The 17,043-nt window shown below is 41.6% G+C and overlaps 2 protein-coding genes across 2 annotated transcripts; one reads left to right on the top strand and one right to left on the bottom strand.

Annotated features, from left to right (window-relative positions):
* Positions 1–409: 409 nt before the first annotated feature.
* Positions 410–5,762, bottom strand: tbccd1 (TBCC domain containing 1). Its single transcript, XM_086144828.1, has 9 exons — positions 5,597–5,762; positions 4,151–4,215; positions 3,781–4,047; positions 3,435–3,593; positions 2,814–2,930; positions 2,373–2,622; positions 2,082–2,268; positions 1,489–2,007; positions 410–1,282 (listed from the first exon to the last, which is right to left on the bottom strand). Exons 2-9 carry the CDS (start codon positions 4,211–4,213, stop codon positions 1,168–1,170), a joined length of 1,677 nt encoding a protein of 558 aa, XP_086000954.1. The 5' UTR covers positions 4,214–4,215; positions 5,597–5,762; the 3' UTR covers positions 410–1,167.
* A 992-nt stretch (positions 5,763–6,754) lies between these two features.
* On the top strand, positions 6,755–15,968 carry dnajb11 (DnaJ heat shock protein family (Hsp40) member B11). Its single transcript, XM_086144825.1, has 10 exons — positions 6,755–6,905; positions 7,292–7,448; positions 8,521–8,618; positions 9,243–9,372; positions 9,515–9,657; positions 10,958–11,040; positions 11,123–11,180; positions 12,868–12,979; positions 13,096–13,255; positions 13,863–15,968. The coding sequence occupies exons 1-10, from the start codon at positions 6,832–6,834 to the stop codon at positions 13,925–13,927; spliced, it is 1,080 nt and encodes a 359-aa protein (XP_086000951.1). The 5' UTR covers positions 6,755–6,831; the 3' UTR covers positions 13,928–15,968.
* The last annotated feature ends 1,075 nt before the right edge of the window (positions 15,969–17,043 follow it).

Genomic DNA, 17,043 nt, shown 5'->3' with positions numbered 1-17,043 from the left:
CCACCTGGCGAGGACCTGCCAACTCATGACTTATTTCTGCCATATGGATGAATCCAGACACTCTGTTAAGTTGGAACAAGGAAAGACAGTAGGTGTTAAATACTCCATTTCAAGTCTCGTATTCCAAATCTCACCTGAGTCAGCAAATCTAATTTAGGTATCGTAGGACTAGTTTGTTAGTCTTCCAAAAAAAAAAAAATCAGTTGTGATTGATAGATGATGTCCACTGATATTAGCAAAGTGTCCAGTTGTAAACTGCAGGTGGAGATTATTTAGACCATTTTAGATGTTTTGGATGATTATGGAAGCCTATATGTACTAAAATAAAGACTAACCTGCCTTTTAAATAACTAATATAATGATAAACAGCATTTTCACTGCATTCATGGAGACAGACGAGATGATTCAGTTTATTTCAAAACCTTAGACTCATCTTTATTTTTTTTTTAAATCAAAACTACATGGTTATTTTTACATCAGCTGCATAGGGGACTGTCTTTAAATATGTATTTCAGTAGTGAACAGCGAGGCTTTGCACAGTGTAGTTGTCACATCACCTCAGGGCAACGGACGATTTGGACGGTCATCTGGTTGGGCTCATGCAAAAGTATTTCTGTAAAGTGGTTCGTTTTGCAATGGACTGTAAAGAGTCAATTCTGAAATGGCCTTGTCACTTTTCTTCTGTTCCTTTGTCCCAAGGCACCGACCACAGGCGCTGAAAGGCTCAGCTTAAAGTGGCCCATTCATAAGTCTGTAGGTGGCTTGAAAGACACAGTACCTCTGCATGTTTTCGAATAATCTACTAAAAAATAAAGCGCTTGTATTCGGCTTGGCATAATGTCTTTTCTTAACTTGTTAAGAGCCTTTTCAGACTGCACATCTCAGCATTTCTCTTGCAGACTGGCATGAAAAATATCATTGCAATTAGAGCAAGTTGTGAATAAAGACCAAAAACAACAATACTTGCAGTACATTCCCTCAGTTCTGGAGCTCCACATGTCATAAAGACCATGTGCGTTTGTGCAAGCTGTCATCTTACATGGATCCTGCTTACAAAATTCCAAATAAGAAAAACCCAGCAATCACATTCTCATTGCCTGTCTGATCTAATATCACTAATGATATTAATTCTTGATTTGTGCATCGCAGGTTGTTCCTCTGAGGCCTTCAGAGGGGTGACTGCGGGCGGATGAGGCTGTCCAGTTCCTGTCTGAAGCCCTTTTCCAAAAGATATTCGTGGAACCTCATCTCCACCAGCTGCTGGAACTTGTACTTCTGCTCCCTTTAGAGTGATGAAACATAAGAAATGAGTCTTAACTGAGAATCAAAAAGAGGTTAAATGTATGAACTACCAAGCAAACAGGACGCCATTATGATGTACTGACTTCATTCAATCCGTCAAGTAGAATTTGGACAACACCAATAAATAAAATGGATAGATAAGTGTCCAAGTGATGTTAAAACAGCAAAAGTGTAACAATGACTCACTTGTCCAGCTTGGCATCAGTGACAGTCTTCTGCCAGTTCTGTATTCTTCTCTGTTTTTCATCAAGTGCTGCCTGATATCGAGGGGGGAGTCCCCCTGGCACCTCACATGTGTCCCCCTCCATCTGGAAAGGCACAACGAGCGCGCAAAACTCAGCAGGGGGCAGCAGACGGTAGCAGGCCGTATCGGTGTTAGCCGGGGTGTTGAGGAGGCCCTCGGTCCCCAGGACCAAGGGCTGGTCCCATGTGTTGGGGACAACTGCTAGTCCTACGCTTGCCATATGGTCCTCGAGGGAAGGATAGAATGTGTGGAAAGGGCCCAGAGTAATGTCCGTGTTTCCAGGGAGGAGCAGAGGACGGGTGGGCGTCAGTGCATGGATGGTGCAACCTGAAGATGCTCCGACAGTAATCCTGCCCGCAACACACATCACCCGTACGTTCTGGCAGCTGTGTATGTGGACACCAGTCTCAACGGGACCCAGAACCACCGTGCTGTCTCGGCATTTGTCCACAGTGACAGATCTGAGAAAACAATACGAGCCGATGGAAAAGTTGCAACGTCTAACACAACAAATAAAATAGAAGTCGTCTTTTACCTGAGAGGGGAGAGGAGATAGATAAACGCATCGGAGCATCTGTGAATTTTGATGTTAGCGCCCATCAGCTTGTCCGAGGTTTTAGCAAGGGTCTGTTTGAAAACCTGAGACATCAGCACAATCCGACTACCGGCTGGAGCCACATGGGTGTTCCGGGCAATTTTGGCTCTCTTCATGGCCCCCTCCACTGCAGATGACAACCACAGAACAAGATGGACATTCTTTTTTTTGTAGTAACAGTACTTAGGTTGTAAGAGATTGCACAGATTTAAAGCAAATCTTTCAGTGTACCTTGTTGGGCCCAGGTTTGTTTCTTCCCTGAGCGCAGGCAGTCCGTCATCCCGAAAGGATTGAGGGTGAGGTTGTTCTGGATGCAGGCGAGTAGCTTGTGCAGGGGGAAGCAGCGTCTGACGGTGCAGTAGCCCGACTGTTTCTGAAGGGGCCCCTTGGTCAGCAGGCGGTGGACAGGATGAACCGTTCTGCCATGGCAGGCTGAGCCCTCTAGGAGCAAGCCTAGACTCCGCACACTGTCAAGGGATATCTGGCAAAACAGTATTTACAAATGTAGCCAGTATGTGCTGCCAAGACTTTGAGCCCTTCATTCAGTTGGTCACATGACACTCTAATTTATTTTGATATTAGACCATAATTTAAAATAACACCACCTGTGCATTGGATTTTTGGGTCTGTTGCTTTGAAACAAATCAATATTTGCCCTAATAATTTACAGACCTGGCAGTCACGCAGAGCAAGCCCAGACTGTGACAGCTGACCCGGATCCATCAGCAGCTCCAGGATCTCAGCAAGATGGCTCTGCATGAATGACAGGTGTGCCTGGTCGTCCCAGTTCTGTCAAGCAAGAGAAAGATAGACCATGATCAGATTAACCAAATACAGCATGGAGGAAAAATTTCATTGCCTCAGAATTCAACCTCAAGAAATTACTTTTAAATGCAAAATCTGTGATTCATAACACAAATTGTGCTTTGATGGTGACTTGTATTTAGAGTGTTTTTAAGCCTTGTATATTTGTAACGCTTTCATTTCAATCCTATTCACCGTAAGCGTTACTGCTACTCGAGCTGCTACTTGCCAAATCGTCTTTTTGGTGATAAATCATTGCAAGTAGTCGGACAAAATTCATTATAATGAATCAGCAATTCTGATGCTTCAATGTAAACTTCATGCAAGATTCATGGCTAAGCTGAATCAAAAGATGCCAAGAGCTTGAAACCTTTAGAGAACGAGTGGATGGCATTGAAGATCCAAAGTCTGTACCTATCTGTATAAAGTATTACAGGTTCTTTCTATATGAGAAAATTATATCTGCAAGGACAGAACAAGGAGGACAACCTTGTTCTGGGAGCTGGTCTTGGCTTCTCGGTCTGTTGGGGACGGGGAGCGAGTGCGATGACTTGGCCACTCTTCACCGATCATGGACGTCCTTAGGGAAACACGGTTCAGCTGCTGGATGTAGAGGAACAGGAGGAACTGCAGGGTGTTCACAGATATCTGGGGAGATGGTAAAAGAGGTGCTTTATGTCAGCGTATCATTTCTACTCCCCATTTTAACAAGGTTTGTACAACATTGACCTCTGCTTGAGAAAAAATACAATTCCGTCAGCAGCACATATACAAACCAAAATGAGACTGGCCCACACATTATTTTTTACTTAACTTCTAGCCAATGAGCTGTTACCTTGCTCCTCTGCTGATCCAGTTCACTCTTGGAAGAACACTGGGACAGGCACTCGGCCTGCTCCAGCCTGTTTTCAGGCGCATGGCCAACAAAAAGGTCAAAAGTCTCAAAGTAAAGCCATGCAAGGTCTTCCGGAAGCTGCAGCTTTCCACAAGCGATGTGCCTCCACATGGACCACCCCAGAATGGGGAAGCAGCCGTCCCGTGTGCGGACATAGGTCGCCATCTTGCGAAGATAGTGCAGGCTGAGCTTGGAAGAGGGGGAGACCTATAATCGAAATATTCTCTGGTTATTTGAAGTGCTGGGACTGAATAGACTTTTGTTTAATATAATGTTAAATATGTTTGATATATAGGCAGAGTGTGATTACCTGCAAGCAACCCAGGAGGAAGGGCTCCATCCGAGGCCAAATGTTCACGCCCTCTGTTGCCATGTCTAAAAACAAACAGAAAAGATTAATACTGATTCAGATCTAATGGCCATGCCATCACTTTAACAATCTTTTATACGTCTATTACTTCATTTTGAAGACACAATTTGAGACAACTATAACCTGGCATAATTGTCTTTTATTTTGCCACAAGGATGAAAAATTTTCATATACTTTTGGTTCTTATCATGACTATAACACATTTATGTGAACACACACACACACAAACATATATATATATTCAATTTTTTGATAATGTTATCCAATTTTCATAGTTTTTTAGTGAGGCTACTTTCTGATGATTTGGTAACTTCTTGCCAAATCAGCTGCAGCACCTTCCTTTGAGTTTGAAATCAAACTAAAATGAGCTGAGGGCAAAATGGGAGTAGCAAATAAGCAATTGTCAAAAAATGATTGCTAGAAAATAAGAAAAAAAAGGTTCTATTTTTTTGAATTACTCATCAACTAAAAATACTATCACAGGCGCAGTTCAGCTTTCATTGTTAACATCTGAAATGTGATTCTTTTTAAAAGAGAATGTCATGAGTAACAGGCCAGTTTTCTGAAGTTGGCGAGCGTGTCTGATCAGTAGACGTGTGAAATCCGCCAACGAGTGGCTGATCAGGGAGCAGGTGAACATTCTCATTGTATTTGTTAAACTGAAGGGTGATCTGAAGTAGAACTAAAATCACATTGGGCCATTTTACTATTTTAGCATCACCTATGACTAAGTGTCCGGATCGAAAGAATGCCTTGGCATCTTTCTGGCATGAAACTTACAGTATTTCTGTATGCTTACCAAAACGTATTTTGGAGGGTGATGGGATTTGTTTAAAGCTAAGATCCTTATCCACGTTTCTTTTGTTTGAAATTATGGTTCTGATGAGGGAGGCTATCCACGACCCTTTGCCCGGGGGCCACCACAATGTTACATCCGCTTCTGCCTACAAACAACGTACATAACCGTAACATAGCTGAATGTCAGCGGAAGCATAAACTCACAAGTCCTGGATACTTTCACGTCTCCACAATAACGCCAACAAACCCAACTCGAAGAATGGATTCATAATACATCAGTCAACCTTGATAATGTGATTTTGACAGCCAATAAAGTTGCTCGTATCACCGCAGTCTGACAAGACGACCATTGACATGACATCCCATCATATGGTTTAGCAACGGACTGTCGAGTATATCTGTTCATCGTACCCCGTGGTGGTTGTGACAACTGACGTGTTATCACGGAACGTGAAAATTCGGTGTTTAGAAGAGGATGCCAACATTAGCACTAACTTAAAGTTGGTTCACTACCATTGACTTAGCCTTCATGAGCTAACAATGCTAACGGAGGCGAAAAGGAGACGACGGTATCCGAAGAGCCCTTACTCTCAGCCTTCGTCTTCCGCCCCTTGACGCGCGTTGTTTTGTCCCAACAGCTCAAGCATAAGGGAAGATAAAGGCGGGACGGGCCATGGAAAGCAGAGCCCAGACTCCGGGCGCTGTCCCCGGTCTGTCTTGACTGTTCTTCCTATTTGGCGCGCCTCCTCAGCACCGCCGGCTGTCGGCGGACCCCTACGACTGCAAGACCGGCGTCACGTGACACAAACACAGACGCAAACGCTTTGATTTCACAAATGCATATATAAAGTAAAATCCCACGCCAAGTCACACTATACGGAGTCTTTAGGGGACATGGCTGGAAAAGAAATTGAGGATTAAAAAAAGATTTTTTTTTTTTTTTTTTTTTTTGCGGGGTCTCGCGAAAATTGCTCCCCCGTACACTGATTTTGTCCTCCAAACTGTTTCTGTTGAACAACTGTCACATTCCCATCCTTATAGTTCATAGCTGTGACAGCTGTTTGCTGGCAAACTTAGAATGAAGACATTGCTCAAAGTCAGTTCCACAACTAAATAGAAAATACATTATTCAATAATCAATCTTATCCATATGTGCTGCTTTTAGATTTTCAATGTAATTTCTCTGGGGGACCCCACACTATACAGTCGGCACAGATAAATACACCTGCAGCATCTTGACGATGGCAGCAGTCCCTTAATCCCACCTCCCCTTAAAAATTACTGGGTTTCGAGAACGGGCCGGAACCTATTTTCTCACTCTTTCAACTTCAGTTAATTAGTTCATCATTTTCTGGAACAAGAACTTTAAAATATAAACTCCGTGGTTCGAGCAGTTAACTATTTTTTTTATTTAAGCGATTGACTTTGCCCGTCAATCATCTCTCTGCAAATCAGAGAAATTTTTATGGTGAGTGTAATGGATGCTGATTGGTGAAGCTGGGAGATGGCCATCCCTATTTTTACGTGACTCTTGTCTGACGTTGGCGTCAACAATGAAGTCAAAGTAAAAACAAATCGGATAATATTTGGTAAGATATCAAGTTGCGGAAAAAAATGTCAATTCGTCATTTCATCATAAATGTTACAGTACTTTGAAAAGAAAATACTGAGTTTTACATCTTTTCGGGGGGGGGGGGTCTGCTAACGTCCGGTGGGAGGGACTTGTCCGAAAGGAGGAAGAAGCCTTTTTGACTGGCAGCGAAGCCCAACCTTCAGAAGCCGGCTTTTCTTTTTACCTCGTCTTCAAGAAATATTTGGGATATATGGCTGCTAAAGGGGTCCACCTGTGCAGTGTGTGCTGCCTTCTTCTTTATGTTATTGCCGCAGTGTTTGCGGGGTAAGTGCTTTTGTGCCGGAGAATTCGCGCACAGCTGGTACACATGTTTCTCTGTGATTGGTCTAAACCCTTGTCCCCTGGTTGTAACGGTAAAGGAGCTACTAACTTATTGTTTAGAGCGCTTTTGGTAATCTTTTGAAATAAATAGTCTCATTTGAGTGTTTTGCGTTCACCGAGCGCAGTTCGGAGAGGGAAACGGCCGTGGTTCGGGTAAAAAGCTAGCTACTAAGCTAACTGGTGTCTTTTGAAAACACACGGGCACCCCTGTCATTGCCTGAATCCAAAAGATGCGTTGCTTATATTTAAAATGAACATAACAAGTTCCGTTCGGATCTGTTCGAGCTTAGCATCCCTGACTAATTCTCAAATCGTCATCTTTCATACAGGCGAGATTTTTATAAGATCCTGGGAGTGAGCAAAAGTGCGTCTGTTAGGGACATCAAAAAAGCCTACAGGAAGCTGGCTCTGCAGCTGCACCCCGACAGGAACCCAGACGACCCCAAAGCCCAGGATAAATTTGCAGATTTAGGTGCAGCTTATGAGGTGGGTATGTGTCTTCTGCTTGTTGTCAAAGTCAAGTGACAATCAGTGTGTTCTCAAATGACCGGATGCTAATGCATTTTTTCATTTTATTTATACATTCTTTTCATTTCATTATCCCTTTTTCTTAAAAGATAAAACACGCCACGGAAATGCTATATTGCGTCCGGAGGGTGCTTAACTGAAGTCCTTCCATTAGTAAAATGTGGTTGCTGTTGGAAACGGGACGGTGATTCCCATTGGTCAGCTAGACCGTGTGGCCGCATGTGATTGGCTGTCAGACAGCAACATTATAGCAGTCACCAAAACAGGACGTGGAGAGCGGGGAGTGGGTTCTGCAGCCCGCAGGTGTTCACCAACCGTCAGTCACTCACGCCGCCCTGAAAGAGGGCGGGGATATAGTATGCCGACTTGAATCTGCACAGTAATACAGTAAACAAAATACAAAAACAGAATAAAAAACACTGCCTTTTTCGTTGGAAGGAACTTAAAAACATCCTGTCGTGTTCCATCTTGTTAATGATTTGATTCTTACGGATCCAGGATGAGTGTAGCATTATTATCAACATGTCTGTATATTAATCATGCGCTGGAGGTTATAACCAGCTTAAGTTCTTATTAACATTTAATTTACATCCATTGTCTTTTGATGTCAGTGGCTAGGCTTATCCAATTCATTTTTACATTCCGAAAAATGGCAACAGAAAAATGGATCACTATGACTGTGACAAATCCTGGGGGGAAACTTAATGCGCTGTGTCTCACATTACTTGTGTAAGAGAAATCACTTTTAAGTCGGTCAGATTTGTCTGAAACAGAAGTGTCACATTCCTTTGACGTCTGTCTGACAACGTCGACCCAACCTAATATGTGTTTCCTTAATAAAGTGAAAATATTTGACTGAGCTCATTGGTTGGATTAGATGACAATATGGGAAATTGGTTAGATGTGATGGTCACAAAATTCTCAGGATTAAGAATGAGGGATGGTTTCAGATTGGCTTTCAGATTTTTGAAACCTAAGGTTAAGGTACATAAGGTTATTGTTCTATGATTGACCATGTGAATTTTTTTAGGTTCTCTCAGATGAAGATAAAAGGAAACGATATGATGCTTATGGAGAAGAAGGACTCCAAGAGGGTCGCCAAGGCTCACACAATGACATCTTCTCCAGGTCAGTTCCATTGGTGAAAATAAATCAATTCTGAAACCTCTACATGCACCATTTACATGATATATGGTTTAAATATTTAGTTTACCCATACACAGACGCACACACACACACACACACACACACACACAGGCGCGCGCCTGTGTGTGTCTATATATATATATATATATATATATATATATATATATACACATAACTCCCATATTCATCACCATTGCACATATTCTAAAACAAATGATTATTATCGTTATATTTTACCATGTCTTAGGTGACAAATACCATTTCTATTAGAAAAGCAATTACAATTCACATTAATAAAAGTATTTCCAGAAATCAGTAATTTTGCCATGATATTACAAATGCACAGTTTATGCCACCGCTTGCTTGTCTCGTAGTGTGATGTTGTCAAACATGTTTGTAACATGTATGCAGGATTGTTGATGAACAACAATATAAAGACTTTGGAAAAAAAAATTTCAGTGAAACACAAACCCACTTTCACCAAGTTTGTAAGCAGCATTAGCTAAGATAAGATAAGAGAGATTAGAGAACAGTGTAAAAATATAAAAGGAATTCTGGTTTAACAGGTATTTCCTATTCTGTTGTTACCCTCCTCTTACTCTCTAGCTTCTTCGGGGACTTCGGTTTCATGTTTGGGGGGAACAGACAACAGGACAAGAACATACCCAGAGGAAATGACATTGTGCTAGACTTAGAAGTCACCCTTGAAGAGGTGTACTCTGGGAATTTTGTGGAGGTAAGTGGATCTCCCACAAGCATCACTACCATAGAGATTGGGTCATGTTTCTAATCATTGTCACAAATGGTATCTATTTAGAACTTTTGTTCTTCAGTATGAGCAACTTAGCAAAAAGTGCCATTTTTATTTTGTTTCACAGGTTGTGCGTAACAAGCCAATAGCTAAAGAAGCACCAGGAAAGAGAAAATGTAACTGCCGACAGGAGATGAGGACAACGCAGCTCGGACCTGGACACTTCCAGATGGCTCAGGAGACGGTGTGCGATGAATGTCCCAATGTAAAGTAAGTCTTGTTCGTCAGCAAAACTATATTATAGCTGGTAACACCAGTGACAGACGACCCAGACATTGTCATGACACAGGATCTATTAAATGACATAAATAGGATAAACACTAGCTGTATTTCGATCCCAGATTGACACGTGTTCAGGCTGGCTTGAATATTGAGATGTGCATGTGTTTTGCTTAAAGTTATGAAATTTGCATCAAAAATCCTCAAATTACCATCCACTCTATCTCCCAGAATATATGCCAATATGCCAATAGTTGTAAAAACTTAATATGTCAAATGCCACAAAAGTGGTGTGAAACATCAGCCACTTGATGATGTGGTCATTCCGCATCAGCTTATTACACTCTTTGGCTTGCTTATATTTTGTTTGAGTTCACATATATGTCCTTGTTATACGGACGCATACGTATGCAGCATTGGCTGTGCTTGAGTACTTTATCAAGTTTTTTTTTCTGATGATGATATACAGGAGGCTGATCAAAATGTGAGGTTTTAAAATGCGGAAGGTTGTTTTGTGCAACACTTTACTTGCTCCATGGAATAATATGGGGGAAAATTAGCTAATACAAGCTGATACAGTGCCAATTAGTCCAACCTAAATGACACACTATATGGAATAATTGAAATCAAGAAAATAAATTATTTTTGTCACTGCATGAGGGCCACATTGTCTTTGCAGCCAGTTTGCTTGTTTTTCTGATACTTTGCCAATACTTCGCCTGGAGGCCTTGTCAGCAGCAGTCAGAGTCACCGTAACCCTTGCCTTTTGGGATTGCCACAGTCAGCATAATCTGGTGTCTAATAATCCATACAAGCGCTTATCCATGTTGTGCAAACACAAAAACAGGTCATTTTGAAGACCTCGATGCTCATGTCCACACAGGTTTTGCCCCGGGGCGTTCCAGTTTCCATATTGAAAATGTGCCTTCTGAATATATGACCGGAATTAAATTCAAAATAATATTAATTTCAAAAATCATAGCTACAAGTTTTAATGAGTACATAGAATATTATAACGTTATTTGTGCAGAATTTGAACACACATGATGCTGCAGTGTTATCCCAGCCTTTGTCTGCATTAACAAGAGGACAATGTAGTACATATCCACTTTAAGTTCCACCACTTTACTGATCAATAAAAAAAGTGCAATTTGCTTAAAGACTTAAATGTGTTTATCTTTCTCCAGCAGTGTAGCAATTTTTGAAAAACTCTTTGTTTTACAGTTGGAACATTTTTCAGGAACACAAATCCTTCCATCTGCTGTCTGTTTGTGTTTTTTTTTTTCTATAGGCTGGTAAATGAAGAGAGAACGCTTGAGGTTGAAATCGAGCAGGGAGTGAGAGACGAGATGGAATACCCTTTCATCGGAGAAGGTCAGATTTAACAAAGTTTGACTGATGGGATTTTTTGTTTCTGTGACCATAGCCACTGATAAAATCCTTCTTATGACTACAGGGGAACCACACATTGACGGTGAACCTGGAGACCTGCGTTTCCGCATCAAAGTGTTGAAGTATGAAATGTTCTTTTACAATTATAATATTTTAGTGTGTTTGTGTGTGTGTATGTGCGTGCGTGTATATCTTCTTCTTTCGGCTTTTCTCTTCAGGGGTCGCCACAGCTAACCCTATTCTCTGTATCCTCCTCTCTCACACCAACTACCTTCATATCCTCTCTCACTATGTCCATAAATCCTCTCTCACTACAACCAGGCAGGAGATCTGTCATATGCTATTTCTAGGTCTACAAAAGCACAATGCAGCTCCCTCTGGCCTTCTCTGTACTTCACTATTAGCATTCTCAAAGCAAATACTGCATCGGTAGTACTAGGCATGAAGCAAGCCATACTGCTGTTCACAAATGCTGACTTCTGCTCTCAGTCTAGTTTCCACTACTTTTTCCCATAACTTCATTGTATGGCTCATCAACTTTACCCCTTTATAGTTGCCGCAATTCTGTATACCCCCCTTATTCTCAAAAATAGGCACCATCACACTTCATCCCCATTCTTCAGGCATCTTCTCACTCTCTAACATCATGTTGAATAATCAAGTCAGAAACTTTACCGTTGCGTCTCCTAGACAATTCCACACCTGCACTGGTATATCATCAGGACCAGCTGCCTTTCCACTCTTCATCCTCTTCAATGCCGTCCTACTCATCTCTGCTACTTTGGTCTACAGTAGTCACCTCTTCTACCCTTGCCTCTCTTTCATTTTCCACATTCATCAGCTCTTCAAAGTACTCTTTCCATCTTACCATCACTCCTCTAGCATCCGTCAATACATTTCCCTCTCTAACCTTGATCACCTGGACCTGTTGTACATCCTTTCCATCATTATCTCTCTGTTTCGCCAACCTGTATAGGTTATGCTCTCCTACCATAGTGTCCAGCCGAGTATTCAGGTCATTGTATGCCCTTTGTTTTGCCTTTGCTACTTCTATCTTTGCCTTACGTTGTATCTCCCTGTACTTCTGTCTGTCCTCTTTAGTTCTCTTAGTATCCCACTTCGTCTTTGCTAACCACTTTCTCTGTATATACTCCTGCACTTCCTCATTCTGCCACCAAGTCTCCTTATCTACTTTCTTTCCAGATGATCCAAGTGCTCTCCTACCTGTCTCCCTGATAACACTAGCTGTTGTTGTCCAGTCATCTTGAGGCGCTCCCTGACTACCCAGAGCTTTTCTCAACTCCTCCCCTGAAAAACATACAACACTCCTCCCATCTCAGCTTCCACCACTTTGTCCTCTGCTCTGCCTTTGTCCTATTGATCTTCCTTGTCACCAGAGTCATCCTACAAACCACCGTCCTATACTGTCTGGCTACACTCTCACCTACAACTACTTTGCAGTTGCTTATCTCTTTCAGGTTATCTCGTCTATACGAGATGTAGTCTACCTGCTTGCTCCTACCTCCGCTCTTATACGTTACCCAATGTTTCTGTCTTTCCTGGAAAAAAGTGTTCACTACAGCCATTTCCATCTTTTTAGCAAAATCTACCACCATCTGTCCCTCTGCGTTCCTATCCTGTATTCCAAATCTGCCCACCACTTCTTCCTTCTTCATCCCCCTTATTGCCTTCACCTACGTGTCCATTGTGTGTGTGCGTGCGTGCGTGCGTGCGTGCGTGCGTGCGTGCGTGCGTGCGCGTATTATAGAAATTTTCAATGCTCCTCTATCTCCTGTCTTTTCTTTTTAGACATCCTGTGTTTGAGCGCAGAGGAGATGACCTTTACACCAACGTCACAATCTCCCTGGTGGAGGCACTGGTTGGCTTTGAGATGGACATTGCACATTTGGACGGACACAAGGTTCTTCAGTGGCCGCCTTTTACACTTTTCCGATGTTATGCTGCCTGTGACCGTTTTGATAAATCTGCATGCTATGAAAACTGTGAGTGAATGTAATGACCGTGTCTGCCTCATAGGTCCATATCGTGAGAGACAAGATCACCAAGCCTGGGGCCAGAATGTGGAAGAAAGGAGAGGGCCTGCCAAATTTCGACAACATTAATATCCGGGGTTCCCTCATCATCACCTTCGATGTGGAGTTCCCTCAGACGCAGCTGGACGAACAGCAGAAAAATGGTGAGGGGGTGACAGAGGGCCAGACAAGATGTAGTTGTACAAGGGGAGTTGGAGAATTGTACATTTGGAGTGGTGTTTCTCCTCTCATTGGCTCATAATCTCTCAACAACAAGAAGATACAGGACTACTGATCATATTGACTACCTTTTTTCTTTCTTTGTTTTTTACAGTTATCAACTGCCTCATCCAGTAGTAGATAGTTCAGGTTTCCTATGAATTTGGGTCTTCCTATGCTGAAAACACTATACTGCATGATGTGCTGCAAATATTTAAATCAGTGCTGATGGTTTGCTTGTCCAGCAGTCTAAATAATCAGTCATTGCCATTTTGCATTTCCTGCCAAAGTTGTAACAGCTGTGTACCTCTTTATAGTGTGGACAGTATTACATACTGTAGATACATTGCTAATGATCACTCCAGTGTTTGGTGAAGGATCAATAATGGTGTAATTTACTTAAGTATGATGAGCTGTTGTTCTTCAAACACTGTTGAGATTTTAGCAAAATGAACAGCCTTGTGCTCAAAACATTTTCTCTCAAGTCACAGAAAATGTACTGCTTGGCCTTTTTATTTCCTCGTCATCACCAGTATTGTTCTCTTGCTGCAGGTATCCGGAGTATTCTGAAGCAAGGTTCTGTGCAGAAGGTTTACAATGGACTTCAAGGATACTAACATCCTCAATGAAGCGTCTGGACTGTGCTGCCGAACACACACACACACACACACACACACACACACACACACACACACAAACACACACACCCGTTTAAGTCAACAGGTTAACTTACTGGCCAGGATGTATTTATTCTTCATGTTTGTTCTCTCTCAGGATGGCTTGAATCAGTTTGTTTTTGCATTGCAATGTCCCTTATTTTTCAGCAATAGCACAACTTGTGATGTTTTATTTGCTGTATCTAGACATAACAGACATCATGTCATAATGGTGGGAAAATTGGGTGTTTTATTTTATTTTTAATTTTGAAGGAGGCCACTTATTTAAAAATCAAACATTGCTGTCCAGCAATTGGTTAACAACATAGACTGTAAAAAACTGCCACACTGTTTATTTCTTAGTTTGTTTTTAATCCAAAAGTGACCATGTCTGGACCGGAGGATGAAGCTGTAATTGCCTATCACAGAGTGGCTTTTCCTTCAAGTCTCTCTTGTCATCTTGTTCTCCAAATGGCTATTGAAGCTGACCCGAAACTGTAGACCTTGAGTTTGTTCAGCAAGCATTCATGGAGGTTGCGCACCAAAAGGGAAATAACTCTTTTTCTCTACATTTCTGTAAAAACTACTTTTTAAAGGTAGTGGAATATCCTCCTTGCTGGTTCTTCAGAGAGAAGACTGGTTTAAAGCATGGCGCTTCCTCGTAGGTTTAATTGTGCAGACCCCAGCACTCCCTGGCCTTCTTTGATACCTTGGCAAGGATGGCTGACTGCATCTGCTGCAGAACGTGCTGCTGACCACGTGGACATATGAACAACCTCTGGAGCCTCACATCCCAGAGCAAAGACACAGTTAATCGATGGAAAGAATATGAGCAGCTTCAGTTGTTGAGACTCTTTTTCATTTTTAAATTGTCCTAACCAGATTGGAGTTTGCCATTATAAATAGGAAAAGCAAATCTCTGCTGTGTCACACACTCACGTTTGGTTATTTTGGAAGAATGATGAGGTGGTCTTCATCCACTGATCCCTTTTTTGTTTTTTTTTTCTTGTATCATTTTGTTTGACACAGATCCCATCTGACCCTTGTTCATTTTTTTTTTTTTTTTTTTTTTTTGGATATTACTTAAAGGGCCTTTGATGTATCAGCGTCCTCTATGGATTATTGCCCTTCTTGGCAAGAGGTAGATTTCTTTCACACTGTTGACTCCTGCTTGTCATTTTTTCTGTTTTGAGGACTTCCCTTTTTGTGTTTCCCCCTTATTGCATCGCTGCCTCCTAATTTTTTTTTTTTATCCAAGCATTCAAGGGGGATAATTTCTTGGCTAATAATAAAAGATTTCTTAAATTTTGGGGATGAGCTGTCATAACACAAACACACCAGTAGATGACATCAGAGTCTCACACGTAGGCTTTAAGTAAGCTGCTGGGAATGAAGGGGTGTTTGACTTCCTCCTGACGGCAAACACTTGCCCAGTTCCACATTCGGATTTGTGTTAAACCACAAAGAGAGTTGTACCAATGATTTTTTTTTTCTTTAGATAAAAGTGTCTGTACAGCATGTTTGGCCTGACTTTCAAATGATTCGTGGCACTTTGCATTTTTGTAACTCCACACATGGGCAGTTTTCTCTGATTAGGTTTTTTTTTTGTATGGGTGAGTGAGATAAGAGATTGGTTTCTGACTTTGAATGTCACTGTATCTGTCAATGTTACTGGTAAATTTCAAGTCAGTGAATTTGTAAAGATGAATGCCTTTTAGTGTATAATAATAACCAGAAGACAGGTTTAGTTTTTAAAGAGTAAAGACCCTATAGTAATTTCATACCTTCAGAAGATCATTCATAAGGAAAAAAAAGTCCAACCAGTCCTATTTTTAGATCTTGAAAAGAACAGATTTAGATTTCAACATTACCTGTTACCCTGCCGATCAAGGCACAGTAATAACAAGACAATTAAGATTTTTGGCCACTTGGTGCTTCCAAAATGTTTTTGTTCCAATATTAGCACCTTATACAACAACAATAAATTTGAATTTTATTAAGGTCATTTTTTGTCTGTCCTGCTCACCACTCCATCCTGAAGGGGGACACCCAACACAATAGAAACTGCACTGCAGTTGTGACTAATATTGTGAACAAGTTGCTTGTAAGCATATCCATTTGTGCTGGAACAACCTAGGCAAAAATAATGAGGAAATTAAAAACGAAACAAAGCTTTTAACAATATAATCTGAGGCTGGCAACAGCCACTGCTCAGCTCAAATCAAGTGTTTGTCAGCTGTCAGTGATGGAATCTATTTTAATGTGCTCAAGTGGGAATTGCATGTATCTGCAAGTGTGATGTAAGAGGTCATCTTTACCTGGTGATGACTCAGTTGGTTTAGGGGCAAAGGTTTTCTCAGCAACCGTAATTGGAGCAACTTTGTATGTGGAAGATTTTTGGGGAGACTGGGTGGAGCATGGGGCTGTCTGCAGAAACATATTTATGACAGTTAATTTATAGTGTAGGGAACTGGGTGCACATCCGCCCACCTCAGTGTATTATAGTGATTGTGTGTGTGAAACAATATGGAAGAATTTAGAGAGCTATGTACCTTTTTCGCCCACTTATGTTTATGCATGTGTGTGTGCGTGTGTGTGTGTGTGTGTGTGTGTGTGTGTGTGTGTGTGTGTGTGTGTGTGTGTAGTGAACTCCCACAGAGATAGCAAGGCTGTGGTGGAGGGAGGTTCCTCCTCACCCCACCAAACATACCATAGTCATTTTCAGACCAAAGATGTTTCAACATGATTTTTTCCCCCTTTAAGTTTTTAATAGTGTTAATCAGATCATGCCTTTTTAGCCATTGGTCACGCCAAAGGCAACAACTGTTACGGGCTATAGTTCTTAAAATAACAACATTCAAACAGGTGTTATCCAGACACCCACCGGAATGACGTGACATGGTTAAGCCAAGAACTGAAAAATCATCCATAAATATCCTCTGACAACTTGTAATTACAAATTGTGCAGCACATGATGGCAGCATCGCTTCGTCATTGAAATCCACCAATTAATCAGTTTTTATTGCCCACAACAGTGACCAGAGGTCTGTGTAATTTGCCTCCATACGTGTAGTGTC

This window comes from Fistularia commersonii, chromosome 4 (assembly GCF_037954325.1).
Source record: "Fistularia commersonii isolate RoL2024-O1a breed Wild chromosome 4, RoL_Fcom_v1.0, whole genome shotgun sequence".
In the NCBI taxonomy this organism is placed as follows: Eukaryota; Metazoa; Chordata; class Actinopteri; order Syngnathiformes; family Fistulariidae; genus Fistularia; species Fistularia commersonii.
Note: the sequence above shows the minus strand (reverse complement) of the source record. Positions and strands in the feature narration are given on the sequence as shown.